Below are 23,971 nucleotides of genomic sequence, written 5' to 3'. Positions count from 1 at the left end.
GCCTCGTGTCACGGCACCTGTCGCAATAATCTCGCCAGTCTTTTTTTCTGCTCGCACTTCTCCTCAGCCTCTTTAATGCCACACTGGCGCAAACACACCGACAACAATGTGTGGCGGCCGAAAAGTGAAAGTGTGCCCCGAAAAAGGTTAAGCGATAATGTAAATAAAAAGAAGTGGAGCAACATACGAATTCATAATGTTGCACAGTATGGGAAACTGTGCAGAAAATATTCTTTCTTATGTAATTTCACAAGAGACGCACATTAGCAGACCACGATGCCATTTCCCATGGCAAGGCAGATCCCAGTGTTCAATTGCACTGCAAGATTTTTCATAATTCCGCCCGCCAGTGTGTGCGCTGAGAGGGAATTGTATTGCCAAAGACGAATTCCCATGGGTGCACGCTGCAATTGTGTGGCACTTTGAATGAAAACAGCACCATTTGGCGCCACTAATTTATTCAGCAAATACCACGACACGAGTCTCTCAATCGATTAATCCACACCACGAGGTCATGCGAGGTCAAATCATACTTTATATGACTTTATTTATAATTCCAGCACGAAAACCGTGTGCGTTTTGTCGATTTTTTACCCACTCACACCGCCGCAAACTGCGCGAGAGGCCGCAGAAAAAAGCCTCCCCATCCTCCAAAGTATAAACAAACTCTCTGCTGGCAAAAAGATGTGATATTGCGTGCCATTTTCTTATCATTTTCCACCCGGTCGAGTGGCGCGTCTCTTGAGTATAGAGAGCGAATAAAAGGAGGCAAAAAGAATTTTTCTAAATAAACTCACTGGGTTTAATTATGTTTTAATTCATACTGCTGAGCTAACCTTCATACAACTTTTTATGCCATTTTCGCAAGCCTCCTCTGCTCTCTTCGATTCACAACAGTGCAGTGCCTGAAATTGTGATGCTCACGAGACACTCTTATCTGCGCCACCAAGAGCTTATCATTCGCCCCACGGCGACTGTAGTTCGCCAACTTTGCCTACAGACTGCGTATGTTGTGTTACATAAACTCGAAATTGATTGAGACTAATCACAATTAAATTAAAATGAGACTCTCCAATTGAGAGGTAGACTTTTTTATCCGCTCCTTTCTCTCTCTGCCCATAACTCTGTGACGAAAATAATAGCACAAAGTGTAATTTTAGATGCACAGCAGATTGATTCAATTAATTCCGCATTTGCCATACATTTTTTCGCCCCAAAACTTTGTCTATTTTCCACCCAGAGTCCTCATGAGACACAGACATCTCTCACTGGCTGTTGCATGCGTCCCCAAAATCACTCAGGAAAGTTAATGTCTCTCCTGAGGAAAAGAAGGTATGTCAGTGTGATGGAGAGTAAATGCAACGTGAGATACTTTCAGAATAGTTTTGGGCACGTGATTCAATGGGAAAGTGCACTCTCTCGTCTCCAAACACGACACAAAGAAGTAAAGGGAAAAGGGAGGATAATAAATTTGTAACAACAGTGATACTCACACAGCAGAAGCAACAGATTTTGGAGATGCTGCGAGTGGCGTGCATAATAAAGTGGAGAAGAGTAATAAATGCTTAAAATAAACCGCGACGCAATTTATAAATAAAACTAATACAGAATTCCCTTTTTTCATCATCCAGCATCCAGAATTCCGCGTGTGTGTGCGCGCGGAGAAGGAAAGGCAAAGTCACGAATGGAAGAACGTGGCGAGTGAGAAGCAGTTTGGCTGAGTTTAATTTTTATTAATGGAAATTACACACTCAACGGTCACTTCATTGATCAATTCCACCAGTTTTGCGCGCACTCGCTGCAGAAAAACAGCGCACGGCAACAGGAAGGATTTCGCAATTTGCTCTCACCCACACTCGACGACGCACCCACAAAATAGCATCAATAATGACTGAACTCTCATGAAGCCACTCAAAATTAGACTCAGTCTGTCATCACATTGTACATGTTGGTACTCTTAGTCGGAATCTTCTTTTTCTCTGGCAGTCATTTGAATGGCAGTGATTTTCTTAAAGTGCCCTTTCGCTCTTGCTTTCTTGTTTCATTTAGCAACTGAGAAGAGAAACTTTCAACTTTTCATCGTCCACAAGTTCGAACCGTCATTGGCAGTAGTTTCCACGGAACTTTTTGCCCACAAAGCTACAAGATGCAGTCACGTCGATAAGTACAAAAGTCCGTAATGGCTATAATGAGAAATCTAATTAATTGGTCGATTTTTCGGGTGGCTTAACACGCTCTGTCTCAAGGCGAAGGCGAGTCACAACAATGTGGCGGAGATTTTGCTGCCTGTGAATTCCCAGAAGTGCAGAAAAAGCGTGGATAAGCATTCGCTTTGCTTAATTTGGATCGTCTAGGACTTCTAGAGGATATACAGTGACCGGATTTGGATTAGTTTCAAAGCATGAAGTGACGAAAGCGGGCGGAACATCTAAATGAGCGTTTGTTTTCAGAGGAACTGAGAAATTATTTAATAAAAAGAAGCGAATAATTGTGTACTCGTTTGGAAAAATTGACATTATAAAGTTAAAAAGACAGTTTGAAACTCAATATAAAGTTATTTTCATTGAAATTCTTATGAAAACTTGAAGAAAAGCTCTTAACTTCTATTTCAATTAAAACCTACTTATTGAAATCTCAATTTCTATAGCGTCGATAAATGAAAAAAAAAGTTCCAGAATGAGAAATATCAGTGGAAATAAAGCCCAGTCGCAATATTCAATTGCAGAGACTTTGTAATTAAAAGCCAATCTATCGATTTTCGCGATTAGGTTGCAATTCAATTTAACTCCACGAACTGGCGGAAATACATTTCCGCCAGGATAACTTTTTATCAGATAGCAAATTTACTCAGTCTCTGGCTGTGTGTGTGCTTCCAATTGCGCCACAAAAACATCCCATCTGCCGTGACAAATTGCTGCTTATCTTCGTGTTCTTGGCGTGATGTTGTTGCGAGAGAAAGACTGAGATTCATGAGCCGCAAGGTTGTCAATCACTCGAGCGCACACATGTGCAGATAATGTGTATAATAATGTGATTGATCAGTGGCCAGAAAAGTGTCTTCCGCGTGTATCCACAAGTGTCTCACTTCGCGCCTCGCAGCGACTGTGCTTCCGGAAGTGTGCTCGCACGCCCGCCGGGATCATCTGGCACAATTCGCGCAATGGATTCCCTATGCGATAGTTAGCATTAAATCCCAATTAAGCGTGCCTTCTTCAATTGTGTGGCCATTAGTGACGCCATCACGGGTGGATGATTAATTGAGAATTGTGGCACAAGTCACACAATAATTGCATTCAACATTTTCATGCACGCTCCGAGAGTATCACAATTAAAAGTGTTGATTCCTCGAAGAATTTCCAATTGCTGTGTGTATGTGGATCAAGCCAGGCGCGCCAAGAAAGACGACGTCATGTCACCGCACAGTGTCCGAATTGGAGATGCAGAAATTAATTATTCCCATTCAGCCAGCATCTCTGTCTATCTTCATTTAGAATGGTAATGAGCGGAGTTGCAGAAATTTAATAGCATCACAATCACACTGACATTCAACGTCATTCATGCTGCAATTTACATATTGCAACTTAAAATGCCACACCATTTTTAGTGACCGTCAAATGTCTCTTTTTTCCATCAGCGATTGGCAAATTTAATTTCATGTCTCACTTTAGCGCGGAGTTTTTTTCTGCACCGCAGCGGGAAAAAGTTCAAAGTACTCGAGAAATGCGGAATATGAAACTTGACAACATAAACTCATAAGTTTGTTTTGTTTCACTCTTTTCTCATTTCCCCGGCATTATTTGTCTACCGAGGCTAAGTTGAATTTCATATACCGCTGGCGTATTGCACTATTTTCTGTATAAACAACCCATTCGGAGTGCTCTCTTCCAAGAATGGCCCGCGCCCTTTTAATTCTTCCTCAGTCAGACATGTATATTCCATCGAGAGCATGAAGCTCTAGCAAGTGGAGAGAAGTTTCGCTGAGATGCAAATTTCATGCTTCAGACATTTGATATGACAGAGATTTTCCACCATCCATCTTCTTATTTGTCTCCTGTGGGGAGAGAAAAGCTGCGAAATTTCAATTTTATGCGCGCCCAACTCAAACTCAATTGAGTTTCACATCAAACTTTGTAAATTCACTGCCACGTAAGAATTCACGTGCTACTTCTGCATGTATGAAGTAATTGTCATATTTTTTGTCTCTCCCGAGATACCGTTGTGCGATAGCGTAAGAAATACGCTTGGAACATTCTCATATTCTCACAGTCAGATGACATTATTTTGGCTGTCTTCGGACAAAGACATTCGACGGAGGATTGAAGCGCTGGCAGAGTGCTCACACTGAGGAAATGGAAGTCATTCACCATGGAAATGATCATCCCTTAAGGGATGTCTTTGTGTTGCCACACGTCATGTCTCGAAAAGTCTTATCACTGTGCCAATACCAACATCCCTTGACTTTCCATGATATTCCTTATCAGTTTTTCCTTAGCATTAAAGTTCCTCTGCAAGCGGATTTCACTTGCATTCTATGACAACTATTAAATGTGGAGCACAGAAGATTAAGAGACACATTGGCAAAGAGTGATTTGATTGACAAAGACGTGTTTCTCCATGGAAATTGGCACGGATCAATGAGTATTATTGAGCAGAACAATGGATGACGGTATGGCTGTCTTTATGGCGCGCCGAGCGAGTTTGAGCAATAAAACGTTATTTGTTGTGAAACAAAATTCAGAGACATGAAGAATTTTTCAATTTCCGTGTGAATCTCGACGCAAAAGTCAGGACGATTTTCCATTTTCACTCTCAAGGAGAGATGTCATCCTCGGCAGAGTGAGCGTCTGGTGAGGCGATAAGGCAAACATGCCATTTGAAGAGGCCAAGAAAGGAGGTGAGGAAGTTCGCTTATGAAGACATTTTCAGGTGAGTGAGTTATTCAGTGGTGTTAAGAGAGACACATATTGAAAGAATATGTTCTGTGCGTGATGCATATGCAAATGAGACTAATTTGTATGCCAGTCGTATGTGCAGAGAAAATCTCTCTTGGTGCGCTACGGAATGCCTTTAGTCTTTCCCCTTCATTACACCCGTTCTATACCTGTGTCTCCTCCCTCTCACCTCAGCCTCAATATCCTCTTGCTGCCAGAATCACACAGTCAGCCGCACAATTGTTCCCCTCCGAGCGATTTCTTCGTCTCGAACGCACCGCAATTCTCATCATACGTTCCTCCCTATCTGTCGGTTGTGTCGACAAACGAACCGTATGGATTATGGATTACTCGAGGAGTTTTGTAAGACGAGAGAGAGAGCAAAAAATTGGGTGTGTAGGTGGGTTTGGGAGGAAGAATGCGCCACGTATAGATTTAAAATAAACCGCACCAGATACAATAAAAAAAAGAGAAGAAGACGAGTGGAGAAAAAGAAATGGGATATTTATGAAGTTTTTCGCCCTTCATCTCTAGATAGAAAATCTAATAGACAAATTCACCTTCTTCACACAATTTTTCCAATCTTCACACTCTCTATTCTCACCCTCCACCATTCACAGTCCGCTTCCCTGCGGAAGCACCCTCGCCCTCTCTGCCCATTTACAGAGGTGGAAACTTTCAGAACTTCTCCTAGAGGATTCCACCGACGTTAGTTGGAATATGGGATGTGTGAGTGAATTTAAATTGAACGATTCCATCGACAATGTGAGTGATCCATTGAAATTTTCGACAAGCTTTTCACATCAGCCAGAATGAGATATTTCTGGATATTCACAAAGTGGATGCGGACGGGCATAGTGGCAGCGATCACAAGAGGCCACAGAAAAGATCCCCGGGAATTCCAATGGTGATGACACTCCACTCGTCTGCTACACACAACACTCCCCCATCCCCAAGTACAGCGGTTTAATGTGACAATTTATCCATGTGAAAGAGCCCAGGAAGAGTGGGTCTCGTGGGTTAAAAAGCGAGCGAATGACTCTGGGTGAATTCCTTATGCGATGGAAAGGAAGCCCGCACTCAATGATCCACTCTGGGCTGTACTTCAGTGTCTCTCTCTTTTCTTTTTTTCCTCGCATTTTCACTTGCTAGCACGATGGCAAAAGGGTTTCCCGCACCCCCAACCGAAAAACTTGCATTCAATCACGTTTTAATCTCCTGTTGACGGTCATGTAAATTACATTCTCACAAGATAATGCTCATCCTCATCTTCTCAGGGCGGCACAAATACTCGCTAATGGTGTACATTTAGGGCTCATCCAGCTGAAGTAATGTGCGCAAAAAGCGAGAGAGAGGAAAGTCACTTGTAAAGAGATATTTTACCGCATTTAGCCGCAGTTATTTTTTTCACACAACACTTTGTAAATAATCTGATTATGACGGAAGACAGCTAATGACAAACACTGCGATTGTAAAAAGATACAAATCAGTTAATTGCAAATGCGTAATTGCAATTGGAGGCGATTGTGTAACAGAAAAAATGAAGAGAATAAGCAACATGCAAATTTCTCTGATAAATCTCTCGAATGATGTGACATTGGCTAAATTGCGCAGAAAAAATAGCATTTGGAGGAAAATCTTTGCCCATAAATTATGCATAAAATGGTTTCATTGACACGTTCAACCGAAAACTGATTAAATATAAATTGTATAACTTTAAACTTCCAAATCAAATACTTAAAAGTTGTTTTATTAACACTTTGTGCTGGCATAGAGATGAGTTTTTGAAGGCCAATGTTCGTGCTTCAACTCACAAATATCATGCAATTTTGCTTAATTAAGAAGGTAAAATCTTCCGGAACAATATGAATATTATGCGATTTTTGGATGTGACAATATTTGTGGGCGAGGCTCTCGAGTGGGCGGAGCTTTAGTCAGAAATCGTTATGAAAAACGCTTCTATGCAGTCGTGGAGTAAAGTTTGCTTCCCATGAAATGTGTTTTCCAACTCCTCGAAAAAGAATGGCAGGAAGAGGAAAATTGCCCGGTCTCTTGTTTCATTCCCACGGCGTCTCATCTGGAAAATGTATGAATATTCGATACGAGATATGCTCCTCAGTTGATGGATAGAATATTGTATTGAATTTCATCATTGTCATCGCCACAGCTGCAAATGTAAGCATCCACACAACTCTTTTGGGCGCCAGAAGGCACGAGGAGGCGCAGCAGTGGTTGTCAGGAAAAGTGGCAACTGTAACTCCCCATTCGCGTTGGGATATTAATATGCGATGACTCCCAATAAACATGAGGTCGAGTGTATTAAATTGAAGCAATATGATGTGGCTTTTTCCTCCGCCGCCCCGCAACACCCGCTCATACGTTGCATATCGTGATTGCTTGACGAATTGAGAATCAATCGTATTTGCGCGATATATGATCAATTGTCACGTTTGTGCAGACAGTCAATATGCGTCTCTGTGGCTTCCATTCAACAACATTTCGACGGTATTATTCGGCATGATTAATATAATAATCCATCGCATGAATTGTTCCATGGGTGGATTGAATTGTTATATGTATTTTCACGAGCAATACTCAATTTAATTTTCATTATTTTCCTTACTATTTCTACACACGGCGAGTGAAGTTCAATTGTGTGGGCTCGAAACTTTGAATAAATGATAGACTCCATTGAGTGAGAAAAGACCACGAGAAAGAATGCCAAGAGAGACATGAATGGAATATGAAATGAGGCAGAAATAGTTGAAAAAGGTCCAAATAAACAATTTATTGTTTTACTGGAGTTTCTGTGTGACAAGCCATTCAAGTGGGGAAATGTATCATTCATTCTTAATCACTGTGAAACAATTAAAGATATGGACAATTTCAAAGTCAGGCCAATTAATCGCACAATTTCCTCACGCGACACCGCAAGTCAGCGCGGAGTTTGAAGACCTCGCATGACAATAGTGAAAAGTTTATCAACACTGATGGCCAATGAATATCCACTTTATGAACTTACCTAATAAGATGACATCCTGTTAGCATATTTGGTGACAAATCCATAAGTTGCAACTTCCATTTCGGACACTCTGCGGGCAACTTTCTGTGCGCTTTGCCCACCAAATGGACTTGATGGCAAACGAGACACTCACACGCCGGCTTTTACTCGTATTCGGGGATAAAACTCACTTCCACTGGAACAAGCATTTGATGAAAGAGACATTTTCAGTTGTGGTATTTTACGTGTAGAGAAATATTTGCACTTTAGCAGAAAATGCTAATGATAACTCGGAATACGCAATGAACTGAGAGTGTTTCATGACTATATAAACACAGTTTAATACACCAAAGGTGGCTCTTAAAAAGCCACAAAAGTGTTAAGGAACTCGCGCGGTTTTTAATTGCGAATAAAAGTATTTACGGGATATCCGAAAAAACAGCTCTGCCGCAGATCATTTTGGAAATGTTCAATGAATTTTACATCAAGTGTTTTCCATTTTTTAACAGCACACTTCTGACTACATTGGTTTTAGTTGTATTCTCTGTGTTTATGAATTAATGCATGGATTTGGAATATAGCAGCGAATCACGCACTGAACTTAAATCATGCATTTGCCCTCATTGTTGCGGAATTTGTTTACCACTTTGAAGTCTCCAGGCAAAAACGCTTCCTAATAAAGTGTGGAAAATTCCCTTTAGCAAGATGAGAAGTTAATTGGAAGCTGACGAGGATGGGAGAAATCTTTAATTACACCGTGATTTTCTACTCCTGCACACCGTCGTAATCATCAGTCATGGGACATTGGAAAGCTTTTGTACAAACATCTTTTCACTATGTAAACGGATTAAAATGTTGCACTGGCAGCATTTATAGAAAATATCCAATGATGGCAGAGATAGTAAAAGTTTCTGTCGTGCATTTCAGGGGGAAAATCTGAGTGAAAAGTTGGGAGACACATTCTCATGTCGCAAAATTGCCATTTTGCTCAGCATTTCACAGCATTTGACTTTTCAGTTCGCATAGAGCGAGTTATGAGAAAAAAATTGCGACTTGTGTCCAATTTCAGCGAAACTGGTTCAAATGATCTCTTGTCGGCGAAACAACCTGCCATATGTTGGGGAGAAAAGAATTAATTGGAATTTAAGTTGTGACAGTCGCCACATTTCACACCCTTTGGCACCTCCATTCCGCAGAAGAGTGTGGGTGGGCGCCGCACATACACTGAGTAATGGATGTTCGAGGAACACCCGCGTGAAAACAATCTGCGGGCAGCAGCTGATATGCTCCCGGATGGTACGTTTTCCATCAATTTCGCCGCCCCTGCAGCGTCTAACGGTGATTTAATTGCAAGTGGCGACTGTTTTTCAACTAAAAATGTCCATTTTCCAGCTCCAGCGCACCTTCATGGATGATTTCCCGGGCAAAATGGCCGGATTTTCGCGATCGCGAGTGATCATTTCTCATGCGTCAATGGATACATGATTCTCTTTCAATTGTGCCAGAGTCGCGAGCATGTGTTGGAGGAATAGATTGATTGTGTGCTTCACCTCCAAGGTAGGAGACACGCCATTTCTTAGTCAGTGCTTTTTTGCTCGCAGCCAAGATCTCTCCGACGCCACCAAGTCAGTCCCCAATATGGAATTTATGCGCGCGCCACTTAATTACGCTGAGGATTGCGCAAAAAATGCGCGCCAGCAATGTGATATTTGAACAAATTGACATGAGGGGATGGAATGTGAGGAAATTAGCCAGGAATATCACATCGCGGTTTGCATTAATGAGTATGAATTTTATCTGCTCAACATTCACGGTCAAAGTATCAATATGCACTTCAAGTGATAAGCTCGTTGGCAATGAGACGTGCTGCAGCTCATGTAATCGAGCAAGTCAATTGGGAGCTTCTATTTCGTCAAGTGAAGCTGAAGAATTAATGGCTTTTCTCCAATTGATGGCCCAATTTTAATTGATTTTAACGATTTCGGGACTCTAAATGTAGGTTTTCTGGCACAACGTGACCCTTAAGAATATTTAACAGCTCTTTAAACCATCTCAATTGGGATAGTCACAATAAAGAATTCAATTCTACTTGATAACTAAATTGAAGTATATTAAAAGCATTTATTTTTGCTAATTTAACACCCAAAAACACCAAAATGTCATCATGTTTATTTCAGTCGATAAGAACATTCTTAGTTAAATTACCATCAAACTCAATTATGTCTGCTTTGAATCCCAGATACTGTAAGTTTGTGGCGCTTTTGCACTTTGCAACTAATGTAATTTGTACACACAAACAAGAGGCAATTTTCAGTGGTTCATTGGCAAGAAAGGCCCTCCCCAAAAGTGTAGTAAATTAATATCTTCAGCCTGGTTCACGAGATAATTGTGGGAGACACCGAAATGAAACTGAATCTCCCCACATTTTCACGCCAAAGAAGTCACTGAAGAAGAAAGAGAAGTGATTTTCGCAGTGCAACTGATTTCTTCAGTTGATGTTGCAAGCAAGAGTTTATTGTTTTTTTCTCAGCACAACACACTCTTCATTTTTCCTCGGTGGTTTCGTGCGGTGGGAAAAAAGTGAATTTAGTCGTCACAATGAGTGTGAAATATTGCACGTTCTCAGAGGAGGAAAATTGGGAAATAAGCATCCCGAGAGGCAAATTGAAATGGCACAAAATTTTAATTATTGTATTTCAACTGCGTCACTATCATATGAAACACTCTCCAAATAATGTATTCCATCCATTTATTGTTATTTGTTATTTGCCGGAGGACGCACCATCGCGATATTTCGAGAATTTCCATAATATTGAATCGGCATCGGGAGGAGGGGAAGTGGGAGAGTGGAAAAAAGACAAACACAGCTCGGAATCACGAAAATATGTAAATACCATTGGACTGATGGAATTATATACCTTCGATCTATTTTAATTTCTAGCTCTATGTCGCCTCTTTTAGGCGCTTATTCCAACTATGCACACACCAAATCACTCTTGGAGTTTGTTAACATTCACAAAACTGCGCCATGCGAAATTTCTCGCAATTATCGCCTGCACTGAAACTCCTGCTCTTTTCCTCTCTCTGTGTTTTTTTTTCGCTGCACAAATATGTTTTACACTACTAATTATCTCGCATGTTTCCGTGGAAAATCCCGCACAAGCACTGCTCAAATGGCGAACTTCTTTCCCTTGCGGTCACTGTGTCCGAAATTTCACTGATTCTCAAGTTGCATGAGCAGAGTTTCATGAGCTCTTTTGCTTCCCCACTTTGTGTGTGTGTGTGTCTGACCGCCTCAACTTTGGTCAGACTTGGACAAGATGAAGTATTCCGTGATCACGCGAATTTCACGTCCACATGCCCGCGAGTTCTCTGATAAACTGAGGCAGAAACGGTGAATGGAGTAATGTCGGGCGGTTGTGGAATTGAGTGCTGGTGAGCGAAAAAGAGCGGGAAAGCGAGAAAACTCTCTCTGGCGCTCGTGGTCTTGCGGCTGGAATGCGCTGGAACGAAACTGTTAGATGTCCATTCAAGCTCACTGGCTGGAGCGAGAACGCTATGCCGCGCTGCTTCCAGTCTTGGAAAACTCGCGCGATGCAGAGAAGGACGGCTAGAGTGGCAGCATAACTTGTTGCAGAGGCTGAGAAGCATGAGAGACAAGTTCTCACAATTCAAGCACTTCTTGTAGTTCATATTCCAACACCTTCGGGCTGCTAAGACTAGCCAGAAGAGGGAGTGCGAGCGCACCAAAGAAACGGCACTGAAGAAGTCTTGTTAATCTCAATCAACAGGTGGGAGCTCTTATGTTTCACTCGCAATCCGTGGTCTTTTTCTCCTCATATATTTAATTACCACATTGACATTGTAATTCAGTGGAAAAAGAACTTCCTCATTGTCTCATGTGAAGAAGATTTGTAGAGTTGTTAAATGAGAAATGCACAGATTTTAGTCAAGAAACATTATTATAAAAATCTTCCCTAGCTGAAGCGTTTCAAACTCTCAAACTGTAGTTGAGTGATTATTGAACATAAATATTTTGCATCTATCAAAATTTGCAGTTTTTCACGGAGTCATTAATTTCGCAAAGCCACGCCCACTTGGACGCACCGCCCATTGTCTTCTATGCAATTTTCTGTGATCTCATTGGGATCAAGTCTTGATTTGTCGTCGCATCCATCAAATTATAATTGCCTCATATTCAGTGCTTAACCCTCTGGAGCACAGAAGTCTCGACTTGCCAAAGGGGGCGGTGGGTGAGTCGCAATTGAAAAAGCCCAGATTCCACTTAACGTGATAATTTATAGATCGAGAATGACAGCATCAAACCTGTTGCTGGTCCATCACGCGGGCTCGTAAGTAAAATCCATTTCTTCGCATGCAATGGAGTGACACTATTAGATGAATGTGACCAAGGGAGTTAATGGATATCGCAGTATATCAGCATCGGGAATAATGAATATAAAATTGGTATACGAGGAGATTTAATTAGCTCTCCGCAGCATCTCCATCCATGCTCCACTCTAATTTATGTGCTCAGTGTAATCTCCAATAAAATTCATGTCGAGCTGCAGGGACTATTTGTTGATTCACGTGATAAATCGTCTAAATGTCCTCAATGAAAAGTCCGTCTTCAGTCCACTGTGATTATCTAACTGTATCTCTTTTCTGCGTGTAATTAAATGTCGCGCGCATTAAGTTTGGTTATTAAAATTGTAAATTACATGACCACGTTCAATCCATTCAATTATTCCGCACAGAAGTTCATTTATCATTGCAAAATTGAGTAATAGAGTCTCTCGTGTTAATGCATTAAAATAAATTATTTCATATTTATTATGTGTGTCGCTGAAATTGTGTTTTGCTGGGGGTTATTTCGGTAATTTCCACCCCACGGATTGCATATTTTAATCAATTTCCCTGCAACATAAAATATTTACATTCTTGTTAAATAACAATCCACCAATTATTAAAAGCTGTCTTTTAGCATTTACTATCGTTGTCATATAATGTTTGGATGTACATATTGAACTTGTAACGGCAACTTTGAATCAAAAGCCCATAAATTATTATGTGAATTGGATTAAAATCGCTTAGAATCAATTGAGAGCGAAGACTTCGAGTAGGAAACTTCTGTGACACTTTAATGTCTTCACGAGGAGCTTTTATGATCTCAGCAGCGGTCAGAATCTGGCTGATCCCATAAGATTGTGCGAGTGACTTCGGTGTGAAACTTGTAAATTATCTCTGGGTGACACTCGGATTGCACTCTGTGAGAAAGACGACCGTTCACCTCGCTGAGGTTGAGGAAGGTGCGTGTCAAAAGGCCGGAGTCTAGATTGCAGCGTCGGTATTTGTATCGTCATATTTTATGTAATTGGCGGAAATTTCTAGTCTGCGCGCAAGAAGACAGAGCAGAATCCATTAGGTGACCGTTAGAATGTAATTATAAATTGAGTTGGAGATGAAGAAATCCAGTTCTGCGTAATCCTCCTCATACTTAGATAAATTTCAATTAAAAGTTGTTCCCCCTTATAAATTATTGAGAATATTTTCTTTGGGGTCTCTTTTTGATAAAACACCGCGCGCGCACATCATCTCATGGACAATTTTAGTGAATTGCATTTCTGCCATTCTCTCATCTTCTCCTCTCCCGTCAAATCATTATGTGTGCGCGGCGTTGGAAGATGCGGAGGATACAGGAAGATCAAGAAACGTGCCTGAGGAGTCATTCTTGGGCAAAAAATTGGCAGCTTCTCTTTTTTCCTCTCCTTACATCACTAATATTGCATACATGGAGCCAAGTGCATCTTCCTGTGCCACACAATATCGCAACGGAGCGCATTTTGTGCCACAGAGAATGCATATTCTGTCGATTGCATCAATGAGCATCGTAAGTTTCTTATTATCTGCCTGCTTCAGAACCATGATCTTGATCTTGACAATAAGACAGCCTTCTGAAAGTGTGATTCGCTAATTGAATTCACGAAAGGCTGCCAAATCAGAGCGAGAATAACACATCGCGATGAGATGCTGAATACAAGACAAAGGTATATTGTAAGCAATTAAGCGGATATATTGGAAAATCAACAAGTTTTTCGTCACATCTCATAATCAAGCCAAGTGCTTTGAAGAAATGGAAATACAAAGTATTTGCATTCATGGTATTTCATCTTTCAGGTGATTGGCTCTGCGATGTTTTCCGTTTGTTTACTTCAGGGTGAAAATGAAGAAAAAGCATATAGTTTTATATTTGGAACTATGCGCGTATTTCACATAAATTTTCCGCGCTTCAAATAATCATTTGGCAAATTTGCGATGGAATAAAAAGATGATGACCAAGAACAGGAGAAAAATTGTTTTAACCTACATTTTATTCTTTTTTAAAAATATATCAAGAAAGAGGCGCCGAAGTAGCGAAAAAACGCACATTTTCTCCGTGTAAAAACCTCCTCGGGCTGAGTTGATGTGGGAGAAGGGAAAGCAGATCTAAATGAGTTCGATATTTGCAGAGAATCTCGAATAAACACACTATGAGCATTTTACTTCTGTATATTTTAAACATTTCTACGAATACGTGCTTCACTTAAGTGTGAATTTTTCTTCAGTCTGTGATCATAAACTTCTCGAAGTGGTCGTGATTCGATTATGATCGCGCTCTTAAGGCAACTTTGGCGTTCTAATTAATTATTTAACGCAAAAACCACTCATTCCAGTGATGTCAAATAATTTATACACTGTCGCATTTGTCAGCGAAACATTCTTGAATTGTGAGTTTTTGTGGTAATTAAAGATTTCGTGTCACACAGAGAGATTCTTCAAAGAAAACCCCGAAATGTTTACAAGAACGTGCCGAAAAGATGGTGAATTGTGCGAATCACAATAAGGAGAATTTATCAGATTGAAAAATATGCTTTCAAATTGCCAAAACTCATAACATCTCTCCAAAGCAGATGCATTTTCCGACCCTCAACGGTGGAATTTTGCGGGGATATAAATTTTATTATGGGATGTTCAACTTGATTAATTTGCAGTCAGTATTTCATCGCGTCGTATTTTGAGATATGTTCACAGATTACACAAGTGAATATTTATTTTGATATTTGCAACGCATCGAACAAGGGCGCAACATTGTAACGCAAGTACCAATTTCCTCCACAATCACTCGTTGCCATCAGCATTGGAAGAAAGTTTATACTTGGAAGTATGATAACTCATTTTAAAGTAAAATGCGCGCATTTGAAGAAAAAGAGTCATTTCTAGAGCGTAACAAAGTTCAAATTGAAGCCCTGAGTCGTTGCACTATTCAATTAATTCATACTCGGTGTATTTGTGCCTACTTAACAGGTCTAAATCAACACTTTACGATCATTTACACCTTTTACTATGTTGTGCATAAAAATCCGTTGCGATCAATACAACACACTGAGCACGCATTAATGATTCAGGGGGATAATTATAGTACAATACAGTAAGCAGATCAACATGGTTTCATCTTCACTGTATTAGCAACACAAATCTCGTGTCTGAATGCTCGTCTAAACAATAATACCGCAGCAGAGTATTTAATTCGCATTTCAGCCGTTTAATGCGTTATTTCCTTTTGAATTTACCCATGCATACACAAGCAGGAGTATTTGAACTACAAATAAATTAAACCTGCAGGGATAATATTTTGGAAAATAACACTATTTTTCTTTTTGGTAGAAAAAGTAGAAGGAAAAGCGTAGACATGTGCTTTCGATACATTGAGTAAGCAGAAGGAATAATAAACACAAGGACAACAGAAGAATTGACCTAAATATGGATTCAGTGCGCTTTTCAATTATAGTGAGTACAATTCATAAAAAAAACTAGTGAAAATATTGAGCAATGGACGCAATTCGGAATCTTTCAGGAGAGCGACTTGAAGTGGAACCAAAAAAACGAGGAGAATCTGGAAGGAGAGGAGGATAATAAGAGCATTTCGAGCGAGGGCAGTGTTGAGGGAGGAACTGTTGATGTGTCCACGATTCCCAACAGGCAGCACAATTCTCCGTGCGAACAGGAGATCTGGCAGTCCTTCGAGATTGATAACTCCCTGAAGAACCTGCCCAATTACGAGAAGATCCATGAGTTGATAGAGTGTGGCGATCTCGACGGCCTGACTCACATTCAGAGGGACATAAATACGGCTCTTCTTCTGGCCGTTTGGCATCAGCGACCGAGTTGCGTGGTTTCGCTCCTCAACGAGTTCAATGCTGATCCCAATACGTCAGATCTCAAGGGACGCACTCCGCTACATTTATCCTGCTCACGAGGAGACTTCTTCACCACGAAAGTTCTTCTCAGGCACGGCGCAAAGTCTCATCAATGGGACGATAGCTTGAAAGCTACTCCGCTTCACTGCGCTGCCAGGTAACATTAACACTTCTGAAGTCTCTTGGTTAGCATTCAATGAGGAACTGTATTTCAGTGCCGGCAGCGCCGAATGCATCCAACTTCTCTTGCGCAACGGAGCTCAACTCAATGCCGGAATCGAGAGGAGGTCAGCACTTCACTATGCTGTGGAGAGGAACATCGTGCACTGCGTCCAGATCCTGCTACAGTACGGCGCCAATCCCAACACTCCTCAGGTTTACACCGAGACTCCACTTCACGTGGCCGCCAGTCTGGGCTACGACAGGTGCATTAAACTGTTGCTGGATCACGGCGCAGACGTTCGATCACAGTTCGGCAAGAGACGCTTGACGGCACTTCATCTCGCCGCTGAGGATGACTACATGGAGTGCGTGCGACTGCTTCTGGACGCGGGAGCGAAGATAGACGTGAGAAATCACTTAGATCAGACTCCTCTCATCCTGGCATGCCTCGGCCAGTCCACTTCCACCCTTGAGATCCTCATAAAGCGCGGCGCTGACGTTCACACCGTGTACAAGGATGGCCGAACGGCGCTTCACGCGGCCATCGTGAAGGACAACAAGTCGTGGGATTGCGCCAAAATGCTTCTGCGCGCCGGTGTGGACGTCAACCGACCAGACAACTACGGTTACACACCAGTTCATCTGGCCGCTCTCAATGAGTTCAGCTCCTGCGTTCACATGCTAATCGGTGAATCACCCGCCGTCACACTTCCACTGCAACCACTCGATCTCCATGTCTTTTGCATTTCTAGAGCACGGCGCAGACATAACAGCGCGCACGAACGGCGGCGTCAGTGCACTCTCCTTCATAGTCCGGCGCACACCAGAAGTCATCCCCAAGTACATCTCCAAGTTCGACAGTTCCATCAAAGTCAACGAGCACGAGATTGGCGACGTGGACTGCGAGATCAAGCTGGACTTTCGTCTGCTGGTGCCCAATAATGAGCGCGGCGAAACCGAACTCTTGCTGGCCTTCATCGAGGTCGGACAGAAGCGTATCCTCAAGCATCCGCTGTGCGAGACATTTCTCTTCCTCAAGTGGCGCCGCATCCGGAAGTTCTTCCTCTTCAGCCTCTTCTACCACTCGATCTACGTGCTCCTGTTCACTCTCTACGTTCTCGGCGTGTACGTGAAAGACTGTCCCATCGCTTCCAGCTCAACCGACCACTGCAAAATCCCTCCATACATCATGCCCGTGGGATACTTAGTGCTCATCCTGAACTTCCTCCTTCTGGCAAAGGAACTCTTCCAAATGGCACACGGCTTCAGTTCTTACGTAAAATATTGGGAGAATTGGCTGCAATGGACAATCATCTTGGGCGGATTTCTCTGTGCAGTGAGTCTTTTGCAATTCATCCGCCCAACTGCTATAAACAATGTTTCATGCTTCCTTCCAGACTCCACAAGCCATCATCTCAGATGATTTAACACTCGTTCCCAAATGGCAACATCACATGGCGGCGGTGGTAATATTCCTCGTCTGGGTGGAACTTATGATGCTGGTTGGGCGATTCCCCATCTTCGGCCTCTACGTGCAGATGTTCACCAAAGTTGCTGTGAACTTCTCCAAATTCCTCCTCGCTTATTGCTGTCTTCTCGTGGCTTTTGGCTTGAGCTTTGGCGTGCTTTTCGCCAACTATCCAGCCTTCAAGACGATTCCTTGGTTTGTCATTTCCCAATATTTGCGTTCGCAACCTCTGAAGTGGGTCTCTTTGCAGGGCACTGCTTAAGACCATCACGATGATGGCTGGAGAATTGGAATTCGAGGATATCTTCTATGACAATGAAAGACCACTCAACTATCCTGTCACTGCTCACGCAATGTTCCTGGCATTCGTTCTCTTGGTCACAGTAATTCTCACCAATCTCTTGGTGGGTTTGGCTGTTAGCGATATTCAAGGATTGCAAGCATCGGCAGGACTGGACAGACTCTCGCGTCAGGCTGAACTCGTGTCACGCCTTGAAGGACTCTTCTTCTCAAAGCTACTGAGAAAGCTTCCACCGAGACTGCTGGCAATATGCCAAAGAAGCGCTTTGCTGAGAACATCTCGATGGCATTTGCAATTTTGCATTAAACCCAACGATCCTCGCGAGAGAAGAGTACGATCCTGTAACTAAAACATTGAGAATTGTACTCTTAATTTCCCAATTTCTTCCAGCTCCCCAAGGATCTCATGCTGTCTGTCTACAAACTAGTGGCGGAGAGACGTGATCGCAATCAGAGCATGAAGCGAAAGAGGAATTCTCAGAACTACAATCTCTTTAAGGACTCCATTAACGACAAGACCAACACAGTTCAGCTGCGAAAGCACACATCTCAACTCAACTCCAATCCTCGACCGAAAACCGTTGCTGAAAACTCGAGGATCTTTTACAGAAACGCCAGATCGACTCCTCCGCCGATAACTCTTCCGCAAATCACTGATCTCGATGGAGACAGCAACAAGTCGAACGTGAGCGGAATTGTTGAGCGACTGGAGAAGATGGAAGAAGAGATGTCGAAGCGATTTGACGAGATCAATCGCGATATTGTCTTCATCAAGATGCGCATGGAAACTTGACCAAAGAATCATTTCAGATATACACAATATTTGCATGTTAAATTTATTAATAATTCCAACTTATTATTGGTTGTTAAAATCATGGTTTTATTTGGCAATTATTAATCTAGTCTTGTAAGGATCCTTTGCTAACTGTAGCGATTCAGAGGCACAAAGTGCTGAAGACATTTGTCGAGGAAGAATCAATTCAGGCAGAGTCAGAACATGATGATAGAGTGGACGGTCGATCTCGGAGTGCTCAGGAAGAAGTGTTGCATGTATTCATCGCTTGGATGTAGCATATTTGTGCACTAAGCGATCGATAATCATTAAAATTCATAAAACAGAGAGGAGAATGGCTGCAAAGGCACACAGTGAAGCGACGATGTACGAATACTTGATGTTCACACCATCTTAGGGGTGAGTACTGGTAATTCACCTGCAAATTCACACACTTTTTCCAGCCAAATGGCCAGCGTCACTTGAGCATAATTCTCTGTTCACTTTCATTGTCTCGATGTGCATTTAATGTAATGGAAAAATTTCCTGCGGCAAAAGTACAGCGATGGCGAGTAAGGACAACCCTTACAGAAGTGGCCAATAAAATCGGCGCGCAGCAACTCTGAAGAGGTTCTTGTCTTCATGTCGCCTTGTCTCCTGACCGGTCCAGTTTTGGTTGACATGTTGCCTTGGCCATTTATCCCAGGCCAGAGAGACGCGACGTTCCAATCGATAATTATTGATTTAAGGAGTTCGCGGCAAAAAGTGCGGCAAAATGCGCATATTAATTTATTCTTTTATATATCAATGCAACGTGCGTTTGCGAGTGATTTGCAATTACCTGACTGGTGTTCACAAAACATGGAGCTTCTGGGCAAGAATTGGAGCTCAACACTTGACATCATGAGGAGATGGACAAGTTGGGTAGCTCGATGAATGTCACCAAGAGCAATTATGATAGATTGTGTCTGACTTCATATCACCATAATTCGCTGGCTTAATGCACACAACAGCAAGAAGGTGAGCATTGAATTTGCTTTTTATCCACCTCTTCCTCTATCCACTCTTTCGCAGCCTTCCGCTGTCCAAGGCTCAATTAAGCACCCTTTTCAGCTTTTTCAAGGCACTCCAGAGAGTGGGATATATTCAAAACCTCTCTTGCAGAGCGTTTAGCGAAAATCGATTAACAGCAGTCTTGTCTATGGGAAAAGAATTGAGCAGCGATAAAGAAGTTATTCTCAATGACCATCAACTGCATGATTATTTAATCAATTCCCTTTTAATATAGCATTATAAGTAATCACAACTGAAGAGATCGATTGAAGAGCGAGTAATTGTTCTGTCTTCGGCTATAAAGCGATAAAATGATCACATTTTATACACCTTAATCGCTCTAGATTATGTCTTCAACCACTTTAACTATTATTAATATTACCAGCAATATTTTATAGTTTTTGTGTGGTTAAGTTAACATTTCTATGACATATCGCCTCTTCAGCTACACTTTCAATACTATGCGAGTTGAGACACGTTGAATCTCCTGAAGCGAAATCTCGCGTTCTGTGGCAATGATGAAAATTATCCGGCGATAAGAAACGGCTAAGGAAATCCCTAAACATCCAGAAATAGCAACATTTTATTCCCTCTGGCATTTCTTGGTGTACACAAAACTGCGTGCAAGACAAGTTTCAGGTTCTGCGGTGGGTTTTTGCCAACGCAACAAGTGGATATGGCAGAGATTTTCTCATATAAATTTGCACTGCGGCTAAAAAAAACGTTCGATCCCGCGACGGATCGAATGGGCGGGAAGAAGGAAAAAGGTAAAACACAGGAGGAAAACATCGAAAGAGTCTTATTTGTGATATAATGTATAAATTTTATATCTGAAACACATCTCAGAAGACTGTCAAGACAGCGCGCAGTGTTTCAAGCGCGACTCTTGAGCCATTTAATAGGCGTTTTAATATTTGCAATGATCACCGAGGTGCAGATGGTGGACTTTCGTGATTGCTATCGCCTCTCTGAGCCCGCGAGTGCCTTTTTGCCTCCCCAAAAACCCCTACAAGAGGCGAGCAGATTGCATTTCTGCACTCCTGCGGTCGAATTCTCGCCTTCACGCAAGATCATTTGAAGATTTCATTACTCCTTTGCTTTCGCCACTATTATTTCTGCTTGTTTGGGTGGTATTTTGGCAGGGCATTTCCTTTTTGGCGCAGCACTTGATTGAATCTGGCACGATAAATTGCTTCGCATTTTGTGCGTAATTGTTCCGACCTAAGCAGCCGAGAGAGAGAGAGAGAGAAGAGCTGAACTCTCTGGTTTGGGAAGCGATTTGTAGAGCGATCACCTTAAATGGGAAGGATTCATCTCCATTGAATTTTGTATTCATTACACATTGTTCCGCGCTGGCTTCTTGCCATTTTCGTTTGGGGCATGAGTTTTTTTTCACCACCGCAGCATCAAGACACATTCCAGTGGACCGCATATCCAGTGAATCGCACTTGCGCCGTGCCTTTGTAATATATTGTTGAACCAAATTGCCATCCTTGCGAAAATGTGTGTTGGTGTCCATATTATATGCACAAATCGGTTTTGATTTAGCGTTTTGCCTCACGTTGTACTTGGAAGATTACAAGGTGAATGCAGCAGAAATTATTCTTTCTCAAAGTGCACCAGACAATTTATTATAACGAGCAATGAATGACCGGTTAGAGAGGCTTGCGATATTTTCTTGCTCGTCTTTTTCCATCATCGCTCACTTTTTTTCCTCCTCTTTTGCTCACTCAATACTGTATATTTACCACTCTGCGGCATCTTGCGCTTCCATGGCGCAATACTTAGGGCATATTAGCGTTTTCTCCCTGGGCTGCAGGAAGGCGCATTGGGGGTCAGCGGAGGGGAAGGATTGCAATTAGTAGTTAAAAGTAGATTATCGTGTTAATTTTTGAGAGCAAATTGAAATCCAAAACGTGCAATTACAGGCCAAGAGAGAGATTAGGAGTGGAGCTGCACTGAGGGGCTTCGCATTCATCCGCTGCTGCCCAGTTTCCCACCCAGAAAGGTGCGTAGGAACGCGGATTGCCATTGAAAAAGGCCAGCGAGCGTGTGTATGTAAATATGTGAGACGGGAGGTGAAGTAAATACAAGATGATCTGCTCAAGATGCTCCGCAAGAAGTGTATAAATGTTCTATTGCAATATGCATCAGTTGCTCTACAGCTGCGGTAAAGACTTTATCTCAATGCTACACTTAATCGAGGCAATTAATGGAGCACCTGAGCGGAGACAGCGTGTTGAGTCAACCCTTTTCCGAACGCAGAGGCCATCAGACATCTCTTGCACAATTTAACAGGCCAAGAGAAAAGACCTCAAGACGACGCACATCCACACAAATGTGGAATCGCATCGCGTTGGAATTGACGTTGCATCGTGCACACATTGAGGCCAGAACGGGCGAGGAGTCGCTGGCTGGGAAGTGGCGGAGCAAGAGAGACGGCGATGGCGGAGGAAAAAACGACAAGCACGACTAAAGATATCAACCAACAGGGCCTGAACCAGAAAACCAAGAGACAAGCGCGAGCGAAAGAGGCGAGGGAGCCAGAAAAGAGGAAACTCCAGCGCGATCATAAATGTCTAGTCACCAGAGGAGTGAAGATCATGGTGAGTGCAGTGTGCCGAGACGGAGATCAATTCTGTGATCAGTCAATGGCGGAGTCCTCGTCGAGCAGGACCAGTGCTTGTTGTCGGATTCTGTGTGTCGTGATCGTGTGCAGTGCGCCTAGTGAGGTCAGACAGGGTAAGGATCATCCCAAGTGATCTCCAGTCGAGTGTGCTCAAATTTGTCTGCGCGCCCCATAAAATCACAATCTTTACGATATTTTCGGCATGCTTTCTGTGCGCCTCCGTCGCGTGGGGGACATTCGGCTCTAATCCGCGCGCGCCCTCACATCGTGAAGACAGAGAAGAGACACCAAATTTGTCCCCCAAAGTGCAGAATCTCTCGGAATGACTTGTTGAAATTTTATTGCTCGTGAATTTCTGCTGAAAAAAAGAACACTTTTGCATCTCCCCAAGTGCAGACTCTGCGCGATCGTGGTGTGTGAATGAGAGGCAGGACAGGCGGAAAGAGGAACGCATCGCGGAGCGACTGGAGAGGAAGGAAAAAGAGAATGAATTCACTTGTGAATGTGGAGAGTCGCGCAAAAAGTGCAATTTAAATGCACTCAGCGACGCATGCAGCCTCATCTCACGATCACTTTTCTTTTCACATGCCAATGATCATTAAAAACAATTCCCAATGAATAAATCGCGCTGTGTCTGCGCGCTCGCCAATGCATTCCGTTAAATCTGGCCACTATCACTCTCGCGCGCGCGCGCCTTTTTGGAGGGAAAGGGCAGCCAATTGTGCAGAGTCAAGGTCAGTCAGTCTCGGGGTCATCTCGTCGCGTTTCGTGCCCTTTTCGTAGGAACTCAAATTGTGCTCGCGATCACTGACCAAAACCACGCAAGTCTGACGAAAAAAGAGCAGCGCTCTCGTGCAGATCACGATGTTACTTTATGCAGAAAAGTGGGTAAAAAAGAGAGCGCGATCGGAGCCCCAACTCATGGGCAGAAAGGGGAAACTTTTATGGTTTCTCTTGCATTTTTTCTGGCAATGAGAAGCTCTCTTCCCAAACGCTCATGATCTATTTCCAAAGAACACTTCTCAGCGCCACTCTCTGGCCAGAGAAGATCGCACAGAGGGAGCGAAGAGCGTTTGAGGCTACAAAGAATTTATGGTGGAAGAAATATGCAATCAAAATCTCTGCATAATTACAAAATTAGACATTGTTCTTATTCGTGAATTGCTATTGTATTTCTGCCTTCTACTATCTTCACAAGCGCGGACAGGCTTCTTCTTTCCCTCCAATGCAGTGTGCAGAGAGAACGGGTGAGACAGAGGAATTAAGTTATAGTTGGAAAAGAAACACCTTCTTAACATTTTTCCTTCCCTCCGATTCCATGACAATAATTGCTGTGTCTGCGATCTTCGCGTTCTGTCGCTACGATTTTTACCATTTTCTTTTTGCAACTCCTCCTGCATCCGCATCCAAGGACACCA

The 23,971-nt window shown here is 42.6% G+C and overlaps 2 protein-coding genes across 3 annotated transcripts in view; one reads left to right on the top strand and one right to left on the bottom strand.

The window, feature by feature from the left end:
* Positions 1 to 11,313, bottom strand: part of LOC132257523 (uncharacterized) — a 60,319-nt gene extending 49,006 nt beyond the window's left edge. Inside the window, exons 1-2 of the mRNA XM_059754470.1 lie at positions 10,851 to 11,313; positions 7,954 to 8,128 (exon numbers count right to left, since the gene is read on the bottom strand). The gene's annotated coding sequence lies outside the window, so the exon portion shown is untranslated. The remainder of the gene's footprint in view (positions 1 to 7,953; positions 8,129 to 10,850) is intronic.
* A 3,249-nt stretch (positions 11,314 to 14,562) lies between these two features.
* On the top strand, positions 14,563 to 18,901 carry LOC132257608 (transient receptor potential channel pyrexia). 2 transcript variants are annotated; one of them, XM_059754587.1, is made up of 8 exons: positions 14,563 to 14,699; positions 15,637 to 15,759; positions 15,827 to 16,326; positions 16,385 to 17,019; positions 17,084 to 17,667; positions 17,729 to 17,994; positions 18,050 to 18,431; positions 18,491 to 18,901. In XM_059754587.1, the coding sequence occupies exons 2-8, from the start codon at positions 15,733 to 15,735 to the stop codon at positions 18,890 to 18,892; spliced, it is 2,796 nt and encodes a 931-aa protein (XP_059610570.1). In that variant the 5' UTR covers positions 14,563 to 14,699; positions 15,637 to 15,732; the 3' UTR covers positions 18,893 to 18,901. The 2 variants fall into 2 exon arrangements, with proteins under 2 accessions (XP_059610570.1, XP_059610571.1); XM_059754588.1 differs by lacking the exon at positions 14,563 to 14,699 and having other exon boundaries at positions 15,489 to 15,759.
* Positions 18,902 to 23,971: the final 5,070 nt, after the last annotated feature.

The sequence above is a fragment of the Phlebotomus argentipes genome, unplaced genomic scaffold, assembly GCF_947086385.1.
Source record: "Phlebotomus argentipes unplaced genomic scaffold, Phlebotomus argentipes genome assembly scaffold_4, whole genome shotgun sequence".
NCBI lineage: Eukaryota > Metazoa > Arthropoda > Insecta > Diptera > Psychodidae > Phlebotomus > Phlebotomus argentipes.
The sequence above is the reverse complement of the archived record's forward strand: the minus strand, read 5'-3'. Positions and strand labels throughout refer to the sequence as shown.

Bases quoted from the DNA above. Each gene is read 5' to 3' on its own strand.
- LOC132257608 (XM_059754587.1), top strand. From the start codon at position 15,733: ATGGATTCAGTGCGCTTTTCAATTATA. The intron at 15,760-15,826 runs GTGAGTACAATT...GGAATCTTTCAG, and splicing joins CAGTGCGCTTTTCAATTATA to GAGAGCGACTTGAAGTGGAA. The intron at 17,995-18,049 runs GTTTGTCATTTC...GTCTCTTTGCAG, and splicing joins GCCTTCAAGACGATTCCTTG to GGCACTGCTTAAGACCATCA.